The sequence below is a fragment of the Diadema antillarum genome, unplaced genomic scaffold, assembly GCF_040938485.1.
Source record: "Diadema antillarum isolate AM-2024a unplaced genomic scaffold, OU_Dant_1.0 seq00003216_RagTag, whole genome shotgun sequence".
Taxonomy (NCBI): domain Eukaryota; kingdom Metazoa; phylum Echinodermata; class Echinoidea; order Diadematoida; family Diadematidae; genus Diadema; species Diadema antillarum.
This window is the reverse complement of record NW_027273801.1, coordinates 1-22,195: the sequence shown is the minus strand read 5'-3', so window position 1 is coordinate 22,195 and position 22,195 is coordinate 1. Positions and strand designations below refer to the sequence as shown.

General features: G+C 38.7%; 1 protein-coding gene across 1 annotated transcript in view; it reads left to right on the top strand.

Annotated features, from left to right (window-relative positions):
• Positions 1 to 21,755, top strand: part of LOC139715256 (sodium-coupled monocarboxylate transporter 1-like) — a gene marked incomplete at its 3' end in the record, with an annotated part of 49,458 nt that extends 27,703 nt beyond the window's left edge. Inside the window, 10 exon segments of the mRNA XM_071626839.1 lie at positions 9,185 to 9,250; positions 10,024 to 10,075; positions 14,633 to 14,661; positions 14,663 to 14,701; positions 15,473 to 15,627; positions 18,412 to 18,552; positions 19,361 to 19,579; positions 20,230 to 20,342; positions 20,979 to 21,046; positions 21,669 to 21,755. Coding sequence (XP_071482940.1) covers positions 9,185 to 9,250; positions 10,024 to 10,075; positions 14,633 to 14,661; positions 14,663 to 14,701; positions 15,473 to 15,627; positions 18,412 to 18,552; positions 19,361 to 19,579; positions 20,230 to 20,342; positions 20,979 to 21,046; positions 21,669 to 21,755 — 969 coding nt within the window.
• Between the last annotated feature and the right edge of the window lie 440 nt (positions 21,756 to 22,195).

Below are 22,195 nucleotides of genomic sequence, written 5' to 3'. Positions count from 1 at the left end.
AAAAATAACGACAACAACCCTACCCCAAAACGCACCCCCCCCCCCAAAAAAAAACAAACAAACAAACACCAACCAACTACAAACAAACCAAAACAAAGCAAAACAAAGCAAAACAAAGCAGAATTGAATGCAAGCAGACCTGTGAGGGCGCTCAAATTGTCTCCCTGGCTTGTCGGACAAATCTTTTGCAAGACGTTCGCGTAAGATGTGTTTGAAAAATATTAGTTACCATTCTCTCCCTCTCTCTCTCTCTCTCTCTCTCTCTCTCTCTCTGTCTCTCTGTCTCTCTTCTATTGGGGGGGGGGGGTAGTGCACTTCTAATACTTATCATCACTCATCAAGGGAGTGAGTATGAGAAGTGTTCTATATGGCCCGAAATGCCGCTAAATGGGACGTAGGCCTAAAATACATTCCTTGGATTCCTTTTTGTAATATAAAACTTTGAAATTATTTTCTCTTGTTTTAGTTGTGTCATACAATTCTGATTTTACTCTATTTGGTTGTGTCTGAGCAGGGAGGTGGCCACCTCCCTGGTCTGAGTATACTTACCCCCAAAAAGTATCTTGCGTTATACTCGTGACTTGAATACGAATATGAAATCAAGTACACCTGGTGGAAACTGGTGGGAATTGAGGTCCTGTCTTTCATTAAACGTAGTACTGTAATCGGTATAGAAATCTCCTTTTGGTTGAGATGAATGGTAATATGTTGTACAATTGAAGGTGTTCTCATAATGATCACATACAGATATTATAATTGCAATGGCAATTTTGTCTTTAGCAGGAATGACAGTAAGGTCATTTCTTTTCGAGACGTACAAACAAGAAGGTATACCAGTGGTAAACTTCTTGGTACAACATGTCCGGTAGAACGGTGTGGATACCACTTCCTTTGGATATACACAACGTGGTTTGTCTGTTTTTCTTTTTTTGTCAAATGTTTCTCTGTTGTTATTTTTTTCTAGCACAAAATGTTAGTCGGATGTGGTTAACCATCCAGAAACGAAGAAAATAAAGCAACAGATATCAGGAATCTCGAAATCATGTGCTCTCACAAACTACTATGGCGGAAATGGGTTTGCAGGACAATGCACTTTGATGATGCACTTTATATTCATTAAAAAATCATCTTATTTTCTCCACGTGTTTCCTCTATTTAAAAAACTTTTTTAGTCATATGTTTTATTAAATCAAAAGAAATTTCAACATAAAGGGCCTACAAGTAATTGGCATGATAACGATGATTGGGTGAAAAAAAATCTTTCTTCTTTGTATGCCCACCTTTGTAAACTGAAAGTTGCATTTGTGACACTTGTGGGAGTGGTTTCCGGAAAATTCGCGCATGCGCGAGGCCCACAGATGGCAGACGATGTGTGACAAGCTGTACCATGTACATGTACTTTCGTATTCGCATTTTATGAGATTTTTAAGTGCAGTGCCCTAGCTCTCACAGTTTAAAAGACTCACGTTTCTTTCAATTGCAAGGTTTGTCGAATCTTGATCCGGAGGTAACTTGTGGTATTTATACACACTAGAACTAACAGAATTTTTGGTGTTTCTTTATAGGTATTTGTGTTTTGTCAGTGATATTATTTTGTCGGGGTGATGTATATCATCGCTCGGGATTTATTAAAGTTTATAGTGCAGGCACAGTACATAATGTTTATCACTGTGCAGACACACATACACTCAAAGTAAATTATCTTAAATTTGTGATATACTGGAGGATTTGGAATGATTCTTATCACTATCAAAAGTCAAGCGTATTTTTTTTTTAAATATGATTATGCAAGTGTCGGTTTGTTTGTTTTTGGCGATTTCTATAAGTATCTTTCTGTCGGAAAGATAAGAAGTGCAACAGGGAAGTGCAATCCATTCTGTTGGTACAGTTATAGATTTGAAACATATCAAAATGTAGTGATACGAGCAGTCCAAGTATGTACATTGTACAGTTATACATATACAAACATATCGCTGGCATTGTGTGAACTGTATACCTTTTGTGCATTACACTTGACGTAACATTCAACTATATTCCTTTAAGATTACATCGGTCATTACTCACTGTTCGTTTCTGTGCGTCTACCGTCCTGACCTGATTATTTCCCAAGAGGTTCATGCAATGCTCAGGTCATGAAATTCAGACCGGAAAGGTTGCCTCAACATCGCGTGCCAAGTCCCGGTAGAGTGGGGTCTGCACGACGACACTGTGCTAGCATGATACGACATTCTGTCTCGCTTCTTGTTGTCGCTATGTTCCACATGGAGACATTAAGGCGGACATTACCGCATGGAAAGTGATGAGCTTACTCATTGCGCCCGGAAGGAAAAACAATCCCCTGCAGCTACCCCAGATAAGTGGGTATAGGTTGCAACCTGCACATGACCTCACCCCAGAGAATGAAATGGATGCTCCCCACATTCTGACTAGAAAAAAAAAATAGCCATGTGAGGGGGAAATGAGTGAAAACGTAGAGCCAAAGTGCTTCCATTCACAAACACACTTCACAATCTGGTATGTTTTATCGATTAAACATTATTTGTTAGTCTTGATTTCAGGATTACAACATTCTTCCCACGAAAACTTTATCAGCTCCTTTCGAGATGTAGTTACATTCACTTAGTATTATGTAAAACACAAAAACGCGAAAATATACTGGGGGGGGGGGGGGGGGGGAGGGGTGGGGAGAGTGTGGAGGAAACTTCTCGCGCTCGAGTCTCACTCACAGAACTCTTACACATAGAAGAATCACACCCATTCACAACCCGCTGAGCTCGGTGTCGCCACCGCGCGCCCCGGATGTGACGCCTCAGTGCACACGCCGCCATGTTGCTTAGCGGAACCTCCGCAGCTCCTCGCGAGTACGGTACGGTCAACTCACTGATCGGGCAGTATGACAGCCGCTATAGCCCTTGATATTTACTTGAACTTGCAAACTGTCAAACTGGTACTTCTCAATTCAGCGTTGACCACAGATTCATGTACTCATTTATGTTATTTATTTCACACTCTTCCCTGAAAGTTGTCTGTATTGAAACAGGTGTTTTTTCCCCTTTTGGATAGATCTGTTTGACTTCGGAGACGTGATCTGCTTTGGTATAAAATAATCTAAGACGCGCGCCTGTCCTTGTCTGTGTCCTGCCATTTTTCTGATACCCCTCTCAACCTATATGTCTTGCATCCCCCCCCCTCCAATGATATTGTAAGAAGATGTGTGTTCGTGCTTTTGATTTTTCTCCCATTAAACAGGTCAAATTAAATTTCCAGTCAGTCCAGTTGTAAAAATCAATGATTTGTGGATATGATCATGTAATACATCTTCCCCATCTGACATATACTCGTTCAACATTTTAGAAATTTGGAAGACAACATCACCTTAATTATATATATTCCTGCTGTTATCATTATCATTAGTAGTGAGTAGTACAATGTAGTTTTCACTATTGCACATATTGGTATAGGAAGCAATAGGCCTATAGGCATATATACACTGTATATCTGTATACATGAAATAAAACAGAAATCGAGTTCATGCTAATCACCGACAATTTATTTCACCACACCAATTTTTGAGCGATTTGCAACAACACTTGAGAAAGAGCGAATCGCTCAAATATTTTTGTGCTGTAAATAAATTGTTGGTGATCAACATGAACTTGGTTCCTGTTTTACTTTCGATATCATGATATTGCTGCACCAACATGTAGACTACCCAGTACTCAATCAATATATATATATATATATATATATATATATATATATACATATATATAATTATCTATGTATATATATATATATATAATTATCTATGTTTATATATATATATATATATATATATACTAGTTGCATATTATATATATACATATATATAAGATGGATTCACACACTCACACACACACACATTACAAACATGAACTCCTTTCAAGATTGTCTTCCCACAAAAAAACAGGAAGTTAAGTTGGACAGAGTTAATTTTCCTGATTTTTTACAACTTATTTGACATTTATCAAGGTCAAAGTTGATTGCTGAGAATCAACCACAGTACAGTGATATACCATTTGCTTGAAGTACACGTACCATTATCATACCTAATACGGCGGCTATAATCACAGGCAGTACATGCGTCAGGAACATGTTATGCAAATGATAGGCAAGACCATCAGTGTCCCAAATTTGTGACAACTATTGTAATCACAAAAGCAAATGCATATATACATCTATAATGGACATGCACTAGGGCAACAACATAAAATTCATGAATAATGAACACTGTCTGGCAAGATTATCTAAGGCAACACATCAATATAGTGCACAATTTCACTTGCCCTTGATAGCTTCAAGCGTGATTCAAAAAGAAAATCCTAATGAGTGTAAAAACGCACAATGGTATAGTATGAAAACATATTGTGTTGATCCGCATGCACTATGGCAATATAAATCTACGAATTATGGACACTGAAAAGAACACCAAAGGCATTCCTGGTAACAGTATTAAAGGCAATACATTTGTAAATGTAAGATTTCACTTGTACTTGTTAGTTCAGCATGATTCAAAATTAAATCCTTAGTAATGAGTTTAACAAAAACTACCCCATACACTGTATAGTATGAAAATATAATTTGGTAACAACATGTAGGCAAAACAAGTATCACAGATATATACAACAAATGTTGTATATCACGAAAGCAAATGCCTGTATAATCAACTATCATGCAATATAGCAACAACATAAAATCCATAAATAATGAACACTGTCGGGCAAGAATATCAAATGCATTCTTGGCATAACAATATCAACTAAAGGCAATACGTGAACATCTGTATAATGCAAGATTTCACACACACCCGTTTGCTTCAAACGAAATTCAAAGTGAAATCTAAAGAGTGTGAAAACATACTACACTATATCTCAAAGTATGTACATGTAGGCAAAACAAGTGTCACAAATATGACAACTACATGTCTTGTATATCATAAAAGCAAATGCATGTACAATCACTTAGCATACAATATGGCAGCAAAATAAAACCATGAATAATGGACACTGGCAAGAATATAAAAAAAATATCAAAGGCAATACTGTATAATCCATGATTTCACTTGCACTTGTTCGCTTCAAGCGCAATTCAAAATGAAATCCTTATGAGTGTGAAAACATACCACGGTATAGTACGAAATGTTAACGTGGCAACAATATGTAGGCAAGACAAGTCTCGCAAATACATGTATGAAAAATATTGCATATTGCGAAAGCAATGTTTCATGAACATGCATTAAATTGGCAATGTGGCAACAACATAAAAATAAATCCATGAATAATGGACACTGTCTGGCAAGAATATGAAAGGCATTCTTGGCAATGATAACAAAGGCAATACATTCATATACACATGTAGTGCAAAATTGCACTTGCTCTTGTTAGGTTAAGCACCATTTAAAATGAAATCCTGCAATATAGTTTGAAAGAACAGAAGTGAATGTGATAAAAACCTAAAATGGCAATAGACCTCAAAACGCTTTATCCTGGCAAGGAAAGCGCATTATTTAGAAACAAGACACCAAACAGTTTAGTCATCGCATTCTTCATCAGCGACCAGGATGCGATGTGATGGTAGATTAAAATCCGTTTCTGAAGCAGACATACACAGAAGGGTATATGTCTGCTCCTGGTCGGACGGATTTCAAAACTAAAACTCAAATTTCAAACACCTAACATGCAAAATTAAAATTTGTTCTTCTGCATGTACCCTCATGAGATGTTGTGGAAAGTTGAATGAAGTTGGTACAGCATCTGCCCGCAGCCTTGTTATCTGGCCGGTGTGATCGAAGTACTTCTCTTCAAAGTGGTCAGAACACAAGGTAGAGTATGGTTTGGAAATCCAGTGGTCTCTTCTCATGTTCACAATCCATCTTTGGCGAAGAGCAACACCCCTTCTTGGAAATCTAGGATTTTTAACACACAGAGAACATATGATACATGTGAAAATTATTACCATATCAGATTTGTATAGACCTCATATTCATAATCATAAAACATGTGTACCTACAATACAACTATGGCAAGCATGATGATGATTGCATGCATGGACATGGTCCATGGAAAGCTCCTGATAATACTAGAGTACACAGTCAGTCTAGACAATCTAGTATCTAAACGACTGTAGAGTGTTGTCACTGACACTGACCCACCACTAGTACTGTGACTCTAGCTAGACAAGAATAAATCTACGTGTAAAGTTTACACCTAAGCTCAAATTTACATAAATAGATTTTTTTTTTTCCATGTACAAAGCTGCTTGCCCCAACACACAACGTACAGAGTATATAGCCCCAGGGCCTAAATTAGGCCTACTTGATCTTTTTTATTTTGCATATTTTGGTAGTTGGTGGTAAACAGATATGTCGACGGCAAACACAAAATCCAGTGTCTGGGACTACCTTTGCTACTGCGCTCACAAGAAAGCCAACATACGACCGATCCGCCTAATTGTAACGTTACTTGGAAAATTAATTACTTGTTATTCTCATCATGGCTTAATGTCAAACTTACCTGTTTCCAAATCCTTTTGTCAAGTGATTTGTGCAGTTTACATCCGCACAATACGGCATTTTAATGCCTCGCTCATGGTCTCGGAACGTCAGAAAAACACGGTGCAACATGCAGTCACTGTATGTGGATGGCGTCTGCTGGGATTTGCACGCAAAAAAGTTCCGCTAAGCAAAATGGCGGACGTCACGTGACAATGAGTCGAGCGACGGCGACAAAACGGGTGGCGAGTGATTCTTCTATGTGTAAGAGTTCTGTGGTCTCACTCTACGCACTTGAAGCGCTCTCCTATCCATCATCCAGGGGCGCATCCAGGAATTCCGTAAAGGGGGTGCGGGTGTGTATGTGTGTGTGTGGGGGGGGGGGGGGGGGGCGCCTGAACAAAATTAAAGGAGACGCACGCGCCCCTTCCTTTTTTCTTTTTATTTCTTTTGTTTGAAAAAAAATGAATAAACGAGGGGGGGGGGGGGGGGAGGGGCGCCCGGTGCGTCCCCACCTGGATTCGCCACTGTCATCGATCATTTTAGCTGTGTACGAGCCGGGTACGAGCCAATCGCCAAGTGTAAGTTCATATTGGACAACCACAGTGTATTCCAGTGGCAGAATGGGAAATTTTCAACGATCGATATAGTATGATATCGTTCCGATTCTCTAATTGAGACGTCTTGTATGGCTGTGTTAAAGACTGAAAGAAAACGAAAACGAAAACAACAACAACAACAAACAAAACAAACAAACAAACAAACAAGCAAGCAAACAAACACACTTGCATTAATCATTTTAAAGGCTAATAAGGACCCGGCATCTCTCAATATCGGACACAGTGAATCCGGGCTTCGTACAATTCCCGCTGAGTAATTCAGTCTGGACCTGTTTGCTTTTAGGGCCTTCGTGGCAGATATTCACTCACAGGGATGTTTGTTTGCAAAATCAGGTCAAACGATATTGGGTTTGTTTGTATGTTTATTTGTATGCTTAAGTTTGTTGTATGATATCTTCTTAAACTCTTTTGGTTAAAAAAAAAAATGTCAGGGCTGGCATGTGTTGATGTTTGGCACTCCATAAATGCGGAATTGCTCTAACACGTGTTCAGTATTTTATCTCAAAGTTTACGCCTTTGCTTCGTGAGTAGTATTGATTCTTTTCTGTGAATGTGAGCATATCTTCTTTTTAGAATCAAACAGTATTAGCTTAATTGAGAGTACGTGGTACTGAAACTCTTAGTGATTATTTACTCAACATTCCTTAGCGGATGCACAATATATAGGATTGCATGTGTTGTCTTTACTCCGGTACCCCCACGAATAGTGAATTGTGTTTTGATGATATGAAGAACACGGTGTGTATAATAAATCGAATGAATTCCAGCAGGAAATAAAAAAATGTTCGCAAAGTGTGACGGCTATAACGGCTTTCCGGCACGGAGTTTCATGTTGCAGTGGTCCTTCACTAAAACGCTGGTCTTTATATGTTTTCTAGCAGGTTAAAAAAGTAACTTACAAGAGTTTATTCCTCCCACCCCAAGCTGTTAAGACTCGAGACAGTTTAAATGTAGATTATCCCTCTAATATTACTATATTAAGACTGCAAGATCAGCAGCCGACGTTTCCGCACGAGGTCACGTCGGTTCACATGCAAGGGTGGCGTGTTAGTTCATGTAAAGTACATTGTATGTGAAGTGAACGAGAAGCATGCTTGAAATTTCTCTATGAGGTGCTTGCACGGGGCACATGGCGACCGAACATTATCTGTGACGATGGCAGTAACCTCGGTCATTACCACTACCAACTTTACCTCACGAGACTGCAGTTGTACGTGTATAAATAACGGTGTTTATTGAACTTGCTTCGTAGCTGATAGCCGGCAGAGTCCGGTCCAATCGAATTGTACTTCCAAGTTACCTGCTTGGGTGGTGGAGGAGGTATTTAGGTTATTCGCGCAAAAGTGATATGATATAATAGTGTGTGATGATTTTGGAATACTTTGTCCCTTTTCAGTAGAGAGGAAAATGATAGGAACCAATAGCATCGACCAATCTGAATGATTGTAGCAACTGAAAGCGGCAGCGGCAATGACAACAATGCAATAAGATCTGCTGAAAAAAAAACCCCAACAACCCACAACAACAACAACAACAACGTAAAACAACCTAATTTGAATACCAAAAAACCAAAAACAAGACAAAAACAAAACCATCACTCGCTGATCAAGACACTGGACCTGGTATTCTTGCAATCAGTGAATTTTTTTCAGTAATCTTTGATGTATAATCAAGGAGGTCAAAGAAACAATATACGTGAGTGTGTCATGAGAATAGTCCCCACTGTAGGTCCTATGTTCATATTATTTTATAGTAATTCCAGGCATCAGAGTAAAGGTTATAGGGGTCGTGTCACAACATTGGAAGTAGTTACGTAATGGATCGTATAGACTTCAAATCAGAATGAGCTGTTACCCCAACCCAAGAAGGTCAATGAACTCGCGTTTTATTAGTCAATCCGTATCACAAACGGAAAGTTCCTTGATATTTTGTCAATAATCAATTTCCTACAGGTTAAGACATTAGCAAATCATTTGTCGGGTGTTAGATCATTATAGTATAATATTATGTGGGTTTTTTATTTCATTTCTTGCAGTATCTGGAGAGGCGATTCAGCCGAGCAGTTCGAATTTGTGGAATGCTGACTTTCTGCGCACAGACGGTAAGTCTCTGATTGATTGACATATTATATAAAATGTGTACTGTACTATTTAACTACTACTAAACGTGTCAAAAGTTGTTTTTTTTTTTTCACCAATCATTAGTGGTAGAAACACTCGTTCATATTGCCTTGTCGTCTTTATCACGTATTTCACTCCAAATTTGTCATCAAACTCCGCAACCATCGGCACTGTATGTGGACATGGTAGATGCTGACTTTTTTATTCCTCAAGGATGAATGTTACGTCGACGTAACTATTACCACGACTGTAACTGCTGCTGTGCTCTATTTGCGTTAGGTAATTATCATACCTGAGCAGGCAAATTAACGTAGTATTTATAAACTTTTGTGAAATATCTTATCGTTTATGATGCAGAGCTGCATGTAAGAGCTGCCTGCAACACGTCATGAAATAGATAAAAAGCACACAAGAACTAGAGAGCTGGTGTCAAGATTTCCCCATATATCGCAACAACAGGCAGCTGTCATCAATACTGTACTTTTATATACTACTACTACTACTACTACTACTACTACTATTACTACTATACTACTACTACTATTACTACTATACTATACTACTACTACTACTACTACTACTATACTACTACTACTACTACTACTACTACTACTACTACTACTACTACTACTACTATACTACTACTACTACTATACTACTACTACTACTGCTACTGTTTATCCTTATTACCTTTATCTTTCCAACTGTTATTATTTATTCAGCTACTTTTTTTTTCTTTCTCCACTCTGACCAGGTCATCTACATGGGGATCGTCATCTACGCCCCTGCCCTGGCCTTGAGCGCTGGTAAATACTCTTTTTTTTAAGTTGGAGATGTTACCTTTTACCACATTACGTGTGATAATGCATTTCAACTTGAGTGTCACTTATTTTCTCAGTCAAATCAGTCACTGGTTTACTTGTGACAAGACGAAAACTACACCTAAACTCTCTGATTTCCCATCATTAATGCCACGATTGAATTATCGGCTTAATAAGCAGGCCCGTAGCCAGGGGGGGGGGGGGGGGGGGGGGGTGCGTCGGGTGCGTACGCACCCCCCCCCCCCAAATTCTGAAAGGTCCACTTTTTCATAATAACGGTTTTTAGCAATTCTCAAGATAACAATCCAAATAAATATAAAGACACATTATATGCTACGTAAATGTGGAAGAGTACGTTAAACAATGTTAAAAATAATTGTACGAAACCCTTTTGTTGTATGAACCATCGGATCGTCCCCATGCACACAAACACAAATGTTATGTATCAATTTGTGCGAGCTATTATTATATTGGCACTGCATGCCATGGCCCTTGGCGCGTGTGACCGGTGTTTTTTTTTTCCACTGGCCGCCCGAGTACGTGCGATTCGTGGATGACATTGAGGTTGACACTTGCATTTTTTCACAGGAACAGAGGTAAGTGGATGAAAATCTAATAGCCTCAAGTTTACATATATGATAAAAATTAAAGAAATTTCCTCGAAATTACTATAATCGAAAACCTGAGACATTTTATATCTACGTCTCACAAAGATATAGTACATGTATATATAAGTACATGTTGGCATGATAATGCCTGGGGATAGATTATTATGTCAACTATTTTCCATTATGAATGCATGCTCCAATCAAATTGTGAAAAGGTGGTCATGAATTAGCATTTCTTACGAACGATCAGGAGAGACAAAATAAAATGAAAGGCCTGTCTTACTCCAGTTCTCTATTAGTTATACATTTTCTCATGTTGTGACAGTTCGATTGGTTCTCATTTTGAAGTGAGCCAAAACCTAAGAACATTCTCACTTATAATTTCCAAAGAGTATTATGCAGGCACGCAAACTCAATTTAGTTGTATTTCATTTAAATGTAATGGGTAAGAGGGTATGGAGAGAATGGAAAGTGCTGAGCTATGAAGTAAAATGGTAAAGTAAAAAGTTTGTCAGATAGTATTACAAAAGCCTAAATATTGCAAGAGCTCCGGAGTAAAAACAGTCAGGGAAAAACCCCATGTATGATAACATTGTGAGAGCGTTAGACTGCATTGTGACGCGTCGTTATTTAATTTACATTCTTTATTCATATTTTTCATAAAAAACACAGGTAATGAGCCGGATTGGGTTAAAATTCTCACTTACAGCTTTGTAGAAGTCTGAGTCAACAGTATCACACAGTACTTCAAGACGTATTAGTACAAACGATTTCTTGAGCCTGCACCGTTTCAGGCTCTGTTCTGGATACGGCGGTAGAAACTCATTCTTTTTTGTTGTTTATTTTATCATTATTTACTAATCTCTTTTCTAACTTACAGGTAGCGGATTTCTTTGCAGGCCAAATTCGGAAATGTACTGTTGATTATTACTTATACATTTTCTCATGTTGTGACAGTTTTATTGGTTCTCATTTTAAAGTGAGCCAAAACCTAAGAACATTCTCACTTATAATACCTCCAAAGAGTATTATGCAGGCACGCAAACTCATTTTAGTTGTATTTCATTTAAGTGTAATGGGTAAGAGGGTATGAGAGAGAATGGAAAGTGCTGAGCTATGAAGTAAAATGGTAAAGTAAAAAGTTTGTCAGATAGTATTCCTAAAGAAACTCATTCTTTTTTGTTTGTTTATTTTATCATTATTTACTTATCTCTCTTCTAACTTAAAGGTAGTGGATCTCTTTGCAGCCCAAATTCGAAAATGCCTAGAGACAGCTAGTAACCAAATATGCTACTATAATTTAATAGATAAGAAATAACCATTCCAGTATGTATCTTAGTGTGCACAGTAAGACAGATCAAATCAAATAGGAAAACATCTGAGCACTAAGCCTGAGGTCTGAATTTGCACTCAACTTCTTCCAATGGCTAACGGATGTTTAATTTTTGAATTTCACTGACCTCCAAATTTCACACAGAAAACCCTCTTAGCGTGATGGTTAATATGACATTTGACTGATATTGGAGATGTTTGCGAATCGGATCTACTACCTTTAATATTATTAAATCTAAAATGATTATTTGAAAGTTCGGAAATGCTGGAAATATCCTACCACAAGGAGGCAAAATATAAATGGTTCACATTTACAATTCATTTTGTTTCAAAAATTTTCTTATTTATTTTCGTTTTTGACAAACTCGCATACCAACGGCTGATATACTGTATAGTAAAGTGAATGTTTCATCTTCCAAACAGCATCCAATGGGATGGAAAACTCCAACTGAAAGGTGGATACCGTGACCATACTCGCTAAAGAAAACGCGTAATAGGGGTCGTTTTTTCTCACGGATTAGATGGAAAGTGTGATGTACGAGCGTATATAATCAAAGGGTATAAAAAAGGTCGAAATTTGGGAAAATGGTATATTGTTCAATCATGATGAAGTACTTCTTTAGGGTGCAGGAAACATTTAAGGAATACTTGTTTTTAAGGCCCGAAAAAATCATATGATCATTACTCGTTTAGGGGCCATTTTGAAAGTCCATGTATGAGCATGGTGTCCACCTTTTAATTGTCGCTACCCCTCCCGGGAGCGTTTTTTTTTTAAGACGGCACAGATTGGGGCATGGCGCGTGTTAAACCTATGGGAAAAACGTTGGGTTAGGGTTTTTGGTTATGGTTAGGGTTAGGGTTAGGGTTGGGGTTAGGGTTAGGGTTAGGGTTAGGGTTAGGGTTAGGGTTAGGGTTTGATGGTTAGGGTTAGGATTAGGATTAGGGTTAGGTTTAGGGATAGGGTCCCCAATCTGCGCCGTCTAAAAAAAACACGCCTCCCGGGACAGTATCAAAGGACCGTTTTGTTAATTAACGCAATCCCCCCTTCCTTTAAAAATCCTGGCTTCAGGCCTGCTAACGCGGGTATACAATGGAAAAAATAAAAGTTAAAACAACAGCAGAGTCTCGAACACAATTAAACTTTGCAACTTCCTGGCAAAATGAGTTTTTACTATTTCCTAGATGAAATACCGTAACGCGATTGCATGCAACAGACAAAAATACAAATTTCCTCGAGACTTTAAAACGTCATTAAAACAGTCAAAATTCACAATTTGCGGCGCGCTTCGCGCGCAAATTCTTATACAACTTTTGTAGTTCGGTCGTCCAAAGAATATATATATATATTATATATATATATATATATATATATATATATATATATATATATAATTGTGTGTGTGTGTGTGTGTGTGTGTGTGTCATCATTGGTATTGGTACCGAAGGTCCGTTTTTTTAGTGACCGCACCCCCCCTTGAAAAATCCTAGCTAATATACGGGCCTGATAAGTGTGTATAGATGAGCTTTAGATAGCAATCCAAGATTATGAGATCGGTAAAGAAATGGTGGGAACTGCATGTGCAGAAGTAAAGTACTCGTTTTTATATTTGCTTGATACGAATCTTGAAGGTTTATCATTCAGTGCTGATTTTGACTCCAAGAAAAGAAAGTCTTGACATACAAGCACTATAAGTTCTACTTCTAATACTGCCTGAGATCAACCGGAGAAAAGATTTGCAGCACGGGAGACTCGCGGCAAATTTTGTGGTTGGGAGTGAAATTGCGTGGGAGCGCGAGATATTAGGATAATCAGGATGGTGGGCGTGTAGAGTCAGGTGAAATATAATTGGCTAATGATAGTGGGCGTATCTACACCGTGCAGCCCCATTGGTTGATGATTATGGGCGTCTCTGCATCACGCCTCCTGATTGGCTAATAGGGTGGTTAGTGTGAAGGCAGTGCCTTTCTCTTTGCACACGAGCAAACGGTGGTCTTTTATGGCGAAAATTATGTACAGCAAGTGGCCGTTTATTTGTTGTTAATGTTACGAGATGAGTGTCAACAGATTTTCTTTTTCTTTTTGGATGGAAACAGTTACTGCTTTGTTGAGTGCCCAATCGGCAAGGAAGTGATTTTATGGAACTAAGTTTACGGATTAGGCATTGCATCGTCTCGAAAAATATTTCAAAGTGACGGACACTGGAAAGAAAGCGGACGCAATGATGTATTTCTCCTTTCTCTTCTCCTTTAGGCTGAATTCACCTGGAGCCAAAGTTTACAACCGATTATATTGTTTTATCAATGTTTTATTTTTGATAAAGTGCAGAAAAAGTATTACTCTTGTAAAAAGAAAGGATGAAAGGAAAAATGCTGTTACATCGATCTTAGTGTCCATGCTATGTAAAAATGGAGTAGCTTTGTTTATCTTATATAGTGTAGATCATAATGCCGTGTGTTGTGATAAAGGATATTTCTCTGTTACTTAATTCTTTAATACATAATCCGTAATATTATTTGCTGAGGAATTTGAATACTTTGTACCAATGTATCAAAGGCGATTGCTTTGAAAACGATTTTACAATGGATATTTATCACTTCACAGTCACTGGACTCAACTTATGGGGATCGGTTTCTCGCTATCGGTATCGTCTGTACGTTCTACACAACCATCGTAAGCAATCTCTCATAATTTTATTCTCTGCCCGCTCAATTATTGCCCTAGCAAATTCCTTGACTTCAGATATTGCCAGCAATTTTCTTCGACCGGATATTTAGCATAAAAAAAACATCACGAGCAAGTTCATGAACCCTTGTTACTCGCTTGGTTTTAAGGAAATTTCATTTGAATGGAAAAAAAAAATCGTTTTCATTCCAGTTCCATATAATTTATGGATTAGATGTTATGATCAACTAGAATTCCATAATACTGACAATGAGGAAGAATATAAGTGTACAAAATAATGAAAAACCTGCATGACAGGTACCACGTCTTCTCTATCTTTGGGGTAAGTTGATCTATAGTATGTAACGAAAAAACCGTTGTATTGAATAAACGTAGTTTAGCGCTTAGAGACATTTCATGTGATAATGCGCTGTATAAATGTTGTGCATTATCATTATTATTATTTTTTATTATTACTAATATCATTGTTATTATTATTATTATTATTATTATTATTATTATTATTATTATTATTATTAATTCAAAGACAACAGACTAGTGATTTAAAGTAATATCAGACTACTATTACGGCAATTTACCATAGTTTCACGTAGGAGCCTACTCCATCTGTAATTTGAGTGCGGTCAGCAATTACAAGAAAAACAAAAACAAAAACGGAACTAACCGTTAAAGAGACCAATATGATTTTTCAAAGTCCTTATATTGAATACCCTGATTGCTGTAATAATTGTGATCGTGTTCGTGTTCGTACCATGGTAGGGTGGGATGAAGGCGGTGCTGTGGACCGATGTCTTCCAGGTGACGGTGATGATGATCGGCTTCCTTGCCATCATCATCGAGACCTCCATCCGACTCGGCGGGATGGGCAATGCATGGCGCATCGCCGACGAGGGAGGCAGGATCGATTTCATTGAGTAAGATTGTTTTCTCTCGAATGCATATTGTTATACAATCTGTATATTGGGATATTTATTAGGCCTATACATACTGTTCAATATATATCTCTTTCTATCTTTAAATACGGCATTCCTAACTTTTTCCTGACGTTTCACCACCATCAACTACACAAAAATATGTTTCTCCCTCAAATAATATCTTCCGCAGCTTGCACTCGGCCGGTGAGTAATCTTACTATACGTTTAAAGGGATGGACTGTTAGAGATGGGGCTTCAGGTTTCCAACTGTTTTGATAATGATTTTTTTTCAAAGATAATGAGAAACCTCTTATGAAATATGAAAGAGCATAATTCTAAGAGGAATCCAATGTTTATTTGATGAAAATTGGTTTTGAAATGACGGAGATATTCAAAACAAAGCAATTCAATACAAGGTGGAACTCACCTTTAATTAGGATCGCTTTGTTTTACTTTGTTTTTGGATATCTCAGCTATTTCAAAACTGATATCCGTCAAATAAACGTTGAATTCCTCTTAGAATTTTAATCTTTTTGTATGCTCTTTAACATTTTACAAAGTGGTTTCTAAGTATCTCGCAAAAAGTTAAAAGCTGAATCCTCACCTCAAACAACACTATACATCCCTTTAATGTGATGAACACCGAACATAATTCTCATCGCATGTGATCTTCGCAATGTACTCAGTAACCGGCTGCAGCCGACATGCCGATTTTGCTGTCGATGCACTATTCCCTCTCCCCGGGGCGCGTTCCCGCTGTCTTCCAGTAACATTGTCAACAGAATGTGAAACAGTTGGCGTCTAGCCAGCATTTATATAAAATAATGTGCATCGCAACTACTTAAACACTAATTTCTGGGCGTGCTCAGACCAGACCTTTGTGACAACCTGTAAAATAGATATTTAAAAACATTATCATAGAGAAAGACAGAGACAGCGTGTGTGTGTATGTGTGTGTGTGTGTGTGTGTGTGTGTGTGTGTGTGTGTATGTGTGTGTGTGTGTGTGTATGCGAGAGAGAGAGGGAGAGAGAGCGAGAAAGACGGACGCACGAACATAGCAGTAGAAAATAAAAGCACGGAGATGTATATTCTGTCATTTATTGCTACAGCCGGTTAACTTTGATTGCGAGACCGGCGATATTGATTCATCAATCACCCGGAAACCTCTTCTCCGTCCGCGGACGAGATGGAATGTCGGGGATGCAGGAGTCGTTTTGTGACGTCATATGTTCCGAGGTCGTGAGGTCACGTCTCAGCGCTCTGTAGGGGGCGCGTTTTATGAATACATGTACTGTCTGGAAGGTTGAATGGTGTATTCCACGGTAGAGTAGTGAAAAGCCATGGATCCAATAAACATAGCGACGCATTAATTTTGATACCCATATCGTATTTTATGAGATGCATTTTCATAATTCGATTCACCCTGCCACTTTCTCTGTCATCTGAACTCTTATTATGCCTATTGTCTGAAGTGCTGTGAGAATATTCGATTCACCATTTCCGCATGTGTATGCGTGTGTGCATGTGCATACATCCCCCCATCCCCCCCCCCCCCCCCCCCGGTAAACGTTGCTGGTGGTGTTTGTAATACAACCTGTACTTTTCTAACATGTAGACAGGGGGCAGTTAGATGTACAAAATACTCTTTTTTATGTGCTAACGGAGTGATTTTCTAAACGAGTTCAAGAAATGATAAGCCAACTAGTTCAGGCCCTTGAATTTAAGTTGACTTATAACCAGACAATCACCCCGTACTGGGTATAGGAGAGAAATTATGGACCTATTGTTCTATCGGAAATGAAGCACATGAAAACGAATGAAATGCACCATGCTATTGATTTCAGAAAGACACATGTGCTCGCGTATGTGTAGCCAGATGTAGATGTTCACATCGTCCATGCGCTGCGATGATAAGAAACTTTGATCCGGAAATTCATTGTACAATGCTTTCACTACATGGAATTCAGACTTTCGTTGTGCAATGCTTTCATTTCAAGGACTTTTCTCTTTAGGTGGCAATCTCGTGTATAGAAGTGTTTTCCCATCAGATCACTATTCAACTTTGTCATGAAAGTGCATGTAAGCCCTAATAGGTTTCTGTTGTATCACAAGGGAACAGGCCTGGAACAAATCAGGGAGGTAAGTGCAATGGGAAGAGAGGTCTCTTTTCCACCTCCCTGAACAAATGAACGACGACATTGCACCGTTTGAAGAAATGAGTGATAGGGCCCCTATAATGAAATAGATAGATATAGTATATAAATATATGGTATATAGGCCTACATATAGGCCTATCGTATTATTAAGTATATCAAGCATTTAGGATCACGTATATGATATGAATTGCAATTTCAGTGATAATATGTATTGTGATAATATCGCAATATATATAAACAGTAGGCCTAGTTATGGTTCTAATTGTTGCGCATACATATACACATGATTATCATCGCGATAGGGCCTTTAAGATACCTACAAAAATCATGTCATTTATCTATGATTATTCAACATCTCATGCACAAAGAGCATCTTGCAGGGCCATGTTGCATAAAAGTTGAGATCAAACATATTAAAGTCAGAAAATCGAACATAAATCTCTGAATACTCAACTCTTAGATTGGCTGATACCGGACTTATGTTTGATTTTCTAACTTAATTTGATTACATCTTTTCACGCAACATCAAGGTTCAGAGGAGCTATAATTGTCGACCTCTGGATAAGACCAGAAGATCTCACCAAAGGTTTAACGTTGTTTGTTATGATTATTTCTGATATCCGACAGTTTCAACCCCGACCCTACCGTCCGACACACTTTCTGGTCAGTGGTCATTGGCGGAACGTTCACCTGGACTGCCGTCTATGGGGTCAATCAAAGCCAGGTCCAGCGATACCTCACGTGTGGGGACGTCAAGGTCGCCAAGCAGTGAGTAGAGATGAATATGGGTCAGGTCGGGGTAACGAAAGGGAATTGGCTGAAATCTGACCTATTAAGGAGAAATACAATTTTCACACGGTACATTTCCCCATCGACATTCTTCATCGTTCCCTCTCCACACTTTTTTGTTGTTGTTGCAGAAATAAAGTCTATCTGCATGTATGTGTGTAGGCCTATAATATACTTGTATGTATGTAAGCCTATATACTTGTATGTATGTAGTGCACGTATAGGCTACTGTAATGTTTGTGTGAGCATCTATGTGAGAGAATGCCCAAATATGTTCGTTTCTTACATTGTTATATAAATTAAGAACTATTTCCGTGTTCTCTAGCTGTAGTTGACGAATGCATTATTTGCATATTCTCTTTGTAATATCTTTCCCGAAAAAAAAAGAAACATAAAAGTTCACTGTCATTATTATCATGCCAGCCGATGCAATTCCAGACACCAGGCATAATCGTAAGCATGACTTAGCTGGATTTCTACTTTATCTGTGGTTGTCTGAGGAGATGGAAAGATTCAGATGTAATCTGCATGGTAACCCATTTGTGTCTCAAATTTTGACGAGTAAGATTCTTAGTAGGGACATAGTTAATAACGCTCATTATAAAAATCTGATATTGCGCCAAAGCCTGCTCGAGGAGGCCTATAACAATGCAATACTAGTGTGTCATCTACTACTTTAAAACGGACATTTCGTAGTATATATTAGAGATAAATCTGCTATACAGCAGGGGCTTTTGACTAGACGCGCTCATCACCTTAATGGCACGTCACCCGGATGTCATTACAGAGCCGTGCTGTATGCCACCATCGGTATGGTGATCGTCGTCTGCTTCGCTTGTCTCTCCGGCATCGTGATGTACGCCTTCTACGCCGACTGCGACCCGTATACCTTGGGCAAGGTTAGCCAGACCGATCAGCTGGTGCCTTACCTTGTCATGGACATCTTTGGTAACCGCCCAGGACTTCCTGGACTTTTGGTGTCTGCTGCTTTCAGCGCTGCTCTCAGGTATGATTGTTTTTATAACAGGTTGATGATTTCAAGTTCGGTGTTAGTGCTGGTGCTAGTGTTGAGAAAGCACTAACACCAGCACCTATAGCACCAAACAGTCACATGAGTGTTATGAGTAGTAGTGAAGTTCACCACCAAATTCTGTGCCTGCTAGCCATGTGGTACCGCCTGTGCTATTTTGTTAACAGGTACACGGTGCACCATTACCTTGCTCTAGTCTCGATGTAGTATCCACTGCTGTTCTGGAAGGATAGGTCAAAGTCATTGAATCCGGCATGCGGGGTCATTTTGAAATGACCCCACAACTCACGCGGCTTCCTCAGCCCGACAGGACTAGGGAAGCTGCATAGACCAACACCATGCTGTGCTTAGGGGATGAGAACCACGATCAGCCTATTGACCAGGCAGAAATACAGGCCATAAACATTAACAAAATAAAACATTTATTCCGGAAAATAACTCTATTACGATGTAATTCTTAATAAAGAAAATGATTTGATTAGGTAATTGCTGCATCAAAGGTCAAAGATCGAGGCTCAGGGGTTCTAAACCTGATCTTATCTTATCTCAGTGATTAATGGAGAACATTTTATTGAGTGCACTGTATGGACATAATTGATTTAACATCTTTTCTGTCTTTTCTATAGTACTGTGTCATCCGGCCTTAACTCCCTGGCTGCCGTGACAGGAGAAGATATAGTCAAGAGCATTTGGCCCAACATGTCCGAGGCCAAGTACACCAAAATCACCAAGATGTTTGGTAAGCAATACGGTCTGTCAATGCGCTCAAGAAATCTAGCTTCACTTGACTTTTATTGTTTTAACATTAAATCCTTCATATTGCACGGTCGTGCAATATAACTATTAGTGCACGGGATATAAGTGTATATAATGAATTCACTTTATAGCAAGTCAATTTGAGACTATATTCGACCATGGCAGTCTGTACACACATTCAAAATAATCAAACTAGAGTATAGTATGACATAGTCAATGCCTGCACATACTCTCTACACAGCGAATTCTGAAGAGTTGATTGCCGTTTTTCTTTGTCGTTTCCTTTCACATGCAACCATTCTCTTTCATCACGACCCTGCTTTCGATAGAATGGAAATGCTCTGCTCTGACAGTCTAAAGCTTCTGACAATGTCTTTGACTCTGTTCAGTATCTTGCTTTGTCTTGCTTTGATAATCAACATAACAAGTGCAATGACCTCATTGATCATTGAACTATCACAGGCCGTTTTCCCCTCTTAATTCGGCAGCACGTACCCATGTCGAATTCCATTGTTGCTTTGGTGTAAAAGACACTTTGCGTATTAAAAGAACAGCATATTCATTATATGCTTCTTACACTTTCTTTCTCGCTCACCTATAACTTTGCTTCATTTTTCAGCGGCTATGTATGGAATTCTGTGCATCGCTATGGCGTTCTTAGCCTCTGTAATGGGCAGCATTTTGCAGGTTCGTTCTTCAAAGATCAAGTCAGATATTCTGAACATAGTATAATAATTAACTCTCATTTTTATAAACAACGGTACAGAAAAGAAATATTGCCCTAACATTGGATTTACCTTAAAAGTTGCAATGTAGTGTGGAATGATGGCTTTCTTTGGGGATTGGCCCATTTACAGTAGTTACTACCAAGTTGCTGAAAAGATACAAACTGAGCTCTAGAGGTATAATGGATATGAGGATCAACGGCCTTACTTGGATTTACTACAATTTTTTTCACAGTTGCCGATGATACGGTGATATTAAATTCTAATGATTCAGTTGGAAAGACCAATTCGTAAGAGGCTGATTGATGTTGGAGAGCCGGTGAAGATATTTCAGGATGATATTATGACAGTTAAATCTGTACCAGTTACAGGGTGTTGGGTGGGGCTTGGAGGCTGTGGGCCAATGGGGCGGGGGGGGGGGGGGGAGGGGGAGGGGTGTCAAGGATCAATAAACAATGCAACAGTACCTCATTAGGCAGGCCCGGGACAAAACTACATTCATAATGAATGACTTTACCGTTCAATGTGTGGGATGACATTTTGTTCCTCTGAGTGACGTCATCCTTTCCTCATCCTTTTTTCAGACCGCTCTGAGTATATTTGGTATGATTGGAGGCCCACTGCTTGGTCTCTTCAGCTCTGGTATGTTCTTCCCCTGGACCAACTCAATTGTAAGTATGAATTTTACACCTCCAGCAAGCTGTCAGTATATTGATTTAGAAATTAAGACAGAAAAATCTATCATCATTTATTTTAATTCATTCAAATGAGCCATAATGCAATCAAACCACTTGGACATGAAAGGTATACTCAGTAAAAAGCGATTTCGAAAGATCCATATGCACTATCTCTTCACCTTATACTTGTCAGCTAGAACGATTTGCGTCGCACATTGTATGGATTCAATAAGTAGCTGGAAGTAATTTGTCCAGTGACCTGGGTAATGATAGTCTGCAAAGCGCATCGAAATACTTAACAAGTGTAAAATGCACTATATAAACACTAGATATTATTATTATCATTATTATTATTATTATTATTATTATTATTATTATTGCCAACATATTCTGCATGCCTTTAATAACCATCATGTTCTCCATTCAGTGAGTGT